The following is a 5,276-nucleotide window of genomic DNA, read 5'->3' on the forward strand; positions in this document are numbered from 1 at the left end:
ACTCATGTCCATTGGAAGAGTTTGAATGGGAATTCGTGGGAAATGTGCAAATGATCTTCTTGGAAAGTGTCAATGGCTGTGTGTGTACTACAGCAAGAAGAAAGATTTCAAATGGATAAGAGACTGAAGAATATGAAAATGAAGGGGAAAACAGAATATTTTTCCACTACTGTGCTTTACTAAGGTAGTGAACATTCTTGGTCCGGAAGGACAGGAATAGATATTATGAAGTAACCTCTCTGAAACAGGAATTGGCAGAATGCAGAATTTTTGCTGAGGCCAGTTTTAATTTGGGGTTGCCCAGAATCAAGATAGTGGAGTGTAAAGAAGGGTAGGCAGCAACTACAAATGTACACCCCATATATTTCCATTCCTCTTTGCAATAGGATGGGTTTCCTATTAGTAATGTTGAAACCACGTAATAAATATTGTAGATGATGAAAAAGGACACCACAGATTTAAGAGCATGCACATGGGCAGCCGTGCTGGGGTTTCTGAAATTTGGATTAAGGTCTGAATTAAGGTTCATTTTCCTGATGTGTCTCCAAAGGGATATGATTAACAGAACAGATGAAGCAGTAAATACAATAAGGGGGAAAACAGATCCTATGCTGTGTATCAGGAAAGTGAACTTCATCAGCTTTATTTCATTGTCTGACATCGTGCCATTTGTTGATAGACGATCTGTGGAGTTGTGAGAGGATACACAATAGGAATAGCTGAACAATATAAAATTAACTGTGGTAACCAAGGAATACAGCACAGAGCCCAAAAGCAGCAATGGCACCAGTTTGGAGATTTTCAGTTTTAACCAGCTGAAGAGGGATTGGTTGAAAGTGGCAATCTTAACACAGTAGAACACAGAAAGGCAGCTTGCAAAACAGAGACTCACTTGGTTTATGAACATCCAGATAACTAGATAAAGTTGATATGTTTGAAATCTAGCAAAGAGATTTGGATATATCTTAAATAAGAAATAGTCTAATGTCACCAAGAATTGTAGGCCAAATCTGGAGAAGGCCAGACTGGTTATGATCTTATCGTAGGAAGTCAGTGTTCTGCTTTTGGCCCAGTCGATACAATTTAAGGCAACAATATATCCATTTGCAACAACTCCCACTGATATTTCTATTGCTCAGATGATCAGATAAAAAATAACAGCAGGAGTTAAAGGCTTTTTCATCCTTAATTCTTAGTTTGTAGCTCACTTCTCAAGACTTTCCGGAAGACTTGGTTTAGAAAACATCGGATCAGAAGGCTTGGTTTAGAAGATGGTCCATGTCTGCCTTGTGGATATATAAAGCTTAGTCCTTTTCGTGTAGGTTCAAAAGCAGGATGAAATTAAGTTTCACCTGTTGTTCATATGTAGCTAAGTCATATCTTGAAGATTCAAATCTGGGATCTATCCTGTTACTAAATATCTAGTTCATGGACAAAGATATTTGCATGTCCCTTCCCAAAATGCCCTGTTAGTGACTGATCAAATATTATTTTAATAAACTGAAAACCTAACCATTTATTTGAATATAGTAGGTGCTTTCTAAAATAAGTATGAGGTAGAGCTTGAGTGGTACATTGACCTTAGTTAGCCCTCATCGCAAGAAATAATATTATATACATATGGCAATGGTCAATGGAAACTGCGAGATACATTCTGATAACTATGACAAGATATTCAGACAAATGTGCAGAATTCCTACCCTGATTTTCTTTCATTCAAACTCATTTGTTACCATTCTAGTAATAAAATAATGACAGATCCCTCAAAATAAGCTCCAGCAGCAATGATGACATTGCACTTGGTGTGTTTGCTGTGTGCAGGTTTAGACACCTTATTGTAAAACGGAGATCAATATAATAAAGAGGATGTAAAGCGCAAATGCTAAGAGGAAGAATGCAGCCTGCCTTGAGCCTTGGAGTTCTTATCTCTGCCCATATGCTGAAGCAGCAGTATGGCTTGGTCTCCCAAACACTCCTTGTGTCTTGACATAGTTTCCTTTTCCCAACATCTAGTACATTCCTTGCTCTTGAGGGAAAATCCCAGACAGCCACGATTTCTGACCTGTTCTTTTTAAGAGAAAGTCTTAAGCCTTTGCAGGCAGAAAAATAGATTAGGTGGACAGAGGAGAAGCCAAAAGAGGGAGTTTGCCTGGGAACCATCTGAGAGGAGCTATGGTGAGTGCTGCATTAGGGGGGCCGTGTTGTTAGCTGGTGGAGTGTCTGTCTGCTGTGACCATTTCTTTGACTGCTGCTAGTTGCAGGGACTGTTTGATTGTGTGTTTGTGTGGTTGTTTGTTTGAAAAATATGAATTGGGAGTGCTTTGTTCCAGGTGAGGCTTGCATGGTTGATTGGAGGGAAGGCTTTGAGCTGGGGCAACTGCTTCGAGCCAGCAGTCTTATAAAGAAGCAACAACTTTTGAATCGAGTGAGCTGTGAACAGAGGAGAAGCAAACAGAGGGAGTTTCCTTGGGAGTTCACCTGGGGGTATTCCCACAGTGGTTTTGCCTTTCAGGCTTCTGTGAGCAGTAGATACAACATCTGAAGAGGCTCTTAGAAGGAATACAATATGGATAGTGAGCGATCAGCTATTGTGACCTGCACAGGATGTGCCATGTTTGTCTTTGCCCCAGAGGATAGAAGTGACTTTGTCTGTACAAAGTGCAAGCTGTCTCCATAATGGAAGAGAAGGTTAAAGGACTAGAGACCCACTTATCAACCCTGCATTGCATTAGAGAAAATGAAGATTTTCTGGATAGAAGTCAGCGTTTGGTACTGCAGGCACAGCATGCTGCAGAATCAGAGAGGGCCGTGCAGAATGGGGAAGAAAATTGGCAGCATGTGACCTTCAGAAGATGAAAGAAGAGAACACATGTATCCCCAATGGAGATAGCGGTAAGAAATCATTTTCAGTCTCTCTGCACAGATACTACGGTGGAAAATGGTTTGGACGAGTCATCTGAGGGAAGGGATCAGAAGGAGACTCATTGACCGGAAGGAATGGGATGCATTGTCCTAGGGACGGGGTTCCACTACCACCACTCCCAAGAGGAGAAGGCAGGTGGTGGTGGTCGGGGACTCCCTCCTAAGGGGGACAGAGTCATCAATCTGCCCTCCAGACTGGGAAACTCGAGATGTGTGCTGCTTGCCTGGAGCTAGAATTCAGGATGTGATGGAGTGTCTGGCGAGCCTGATGAAGCCTTTGGACCGCTACCCCTTCCTACTTCTCCATGCGGGCACCAATGATACTGCCAAAAATGACCTTGAGTGAGTCACTGCAGACTATGTGGCTCTGGGAAGAAAGATAAAGGAGTTTGGGGCACAAGTTGTGTTCTCATCCATCCTCCCTGTTGAAGGAAAAGGCTTGGAATCTCCATCCTTAGAGATTTTTAAGGCCCAGCTTGACAAAGCCCTGGCTGGGATAATTTAGTTGGTGTTGTTCCTGCTTTGAGCAAGGGTTTGGAGTTGATGTCCTCCTGAGGACTTCTTCCAATCCTAATCTTCTATGATTCTATGATCCTCTACTTTAAAAGGAAATTAAGAATCCTCAGACAGCCTGAAAAAACAAACATAGCTTCTGACAACCTTTTCTTTGAAAACATTAGTGCCACCTTGACTTGAAGCAGGGACTTGAAATTTGACAGGGATGTCAATTGTCATGGGGATGGCAAGAACTGTGAATCGAGATTCCATGGGAAACCATCATAGAGAACAGACAACAGGTCTGATATGCTCCCAGCAGTTTGTGTTGCTGAGGAGACATTCTACAGTTGCAGGTACTTACTGGGATTTATCTGTAGACTTATTGAACAGATCTGGTAGGGAAACTTCATAGACTCATAGATTTTAAGGCCCGAAGAGACCATTGTGATCATCTCGTTTGATATCTTGCACTTTGCCGTCCACAGAATCTCAACCACGTACTTCTGAAAAAGGCCTATAACCTGTTGGCTGAGTTACTGACATCCTCAAATCTTGTTTTAAATACTTCAAGTTACAGAGAATCCACCATTCATTCTAGTTCAAACCAGCATGTGAACTCTGCCCAGAGAAAGTCAAAACAAACAAAACAAACAAACAGGATCCCTGCTAATCTGATTGGAGAATATCCCTTCCCAAACCCAAACACAGCGATCAGTTAGACCCTGAATATGTGGATGAGAAAGAACTCTCAGTAGTAAATCAGAGCCCTCTAGATCTAGTGCCTAGCACCAGCTATTGGAGATATCAGCAAACTGCAGTTGCAGATGAGCCATATGTCATTCTAGGAAACCTCATCATACCAGCTTCTCCATAAACTTATCAAACTCAGTCGTGAAATGAGTTAGGTTTTTTGCACCCACTGCTCCCCTAGGAAGGTTGTTCTAGAACTTCACTCCTTTGATAGTTAGAAACCTTTATAACCCTTTGTTCTTGTATCACCATGGGCCCTTAACTAAAATAATTCCTTTCTGATGTACTTCTAAAAAGCAATCATATCTCCCCTCAGCCTTCATTTGGTTAAGTTAAAAAAGCCAAGATCCTTAAGTCCCCTCTCATAAGGTAGGTCCTCCATTCCTCTTATCCTAGTAACCCTTCTCTGCAGTTGTTCCAGTTTGAATTCATCTTTCTTAAATATGGAAGACCAGAACTTCACACAGTATTCCAGTGACAAGAACTTACCAGTGCCTTTTAAAATCGTTATAGAACTTGCTGATTCAATTGGAAATACCTCACCTAATGCATCCTAGGATTGCATTAGCCTTTTTCATGGTCACATCACATTGGCCACTCATAGTCATCCTATAATTCACCAATAAACCCAGAACTTTCTCCTCCTCAGTCACTTCTAACTGGTAAATCCCCAGATTACTGGAAAAAATTCCAGTTATTAGTCCCTAAATTCAGAACCTTGCAATTTCACTATTAAATTTTATTCCATTTCTATTACTCCAATTTTCAAGATCGTCCAAATCTTCTTGCATTATTTTCCAATACTCGTCCATATTGGCAATAGCTCCCAACTTTCGGTCATCTTCAAATTTTATTAGCACATTCCTACTATTTTTGCCAAAGTCATTAATGAAAATGTTAAATAAAATTGGTCCCAAGACTGATTTTTGAGGAATTATCTTAATAACCTCCCTCCAGACTGATAGATCACCTTTCAGCATGACCCATTATAGTTTCCCATTTAACCAGTTCCTTACTCACCTTTGAGTTCTTGTATCAATCCCCATCTTCTCCAAATCAACTTACAATTTCCCTTATGGAACTGTATCAAATGCTTTACTGAAAAA

The 5,276-nt window shown here is 40.9% G+C and overlaps 1 protein-coding gene across 1 annotated transcript; it reads right to left on the bottom strand.

Annotated features, from left to right (window-relative positions):
• Nucleotides 1-223: 223 nt before the first annotated feature.
• LOC140908759 (taste receptor type 2 member 7-like) lies at nt 224-4,982 on the bottom strand. The gene is made up of 2 exons (XM_073336632.1): nt 4,928-4,982; nt 224-1,134 (listed from the first exon to the last, which is right to left on the bottom strand). The coding sequence occupies exons 1-2, from the start codon at nt 4,980-4,982 to the stop codon at nt 224-226; spliced, it is 966 nt and encodes a 321-aa protein (XP_073192733.1).
• Nucleotides 4,983-5,276: the final 294 nt, after the last annotated feature.

Source organism: Lepidochelys kempii, chromosome 3, assembly GCF_965140285.1.
Source record: "Lepidochelys kempii isolate rLepKem1 chromosome 3, rLepKem1.hap1, whole genome shotgun sequence".
Taxonomy (NCBI): domain Eukaryota; kingdom Metazoa; phylum Chordata; order Testudines; family Cheloniidae; genus Lepidochelys; species Lepidochelys kempii.

Coding starts and splice junctions, on each gene's coding strand:
- LOC140908759 (XM_073336632.1), bottom strand. CDS start 4,982: ATGGACGAGTATTGGAAAATAATGCAAGAAGATTTGGACGATCTTGAA. Junction 1,135..4,927: donor GGACGATCTTGAAAATTGGA/GTAATAGAAATG, acceptor TGATCATCTGAG/CAATAGAAATATCAGTGGGA.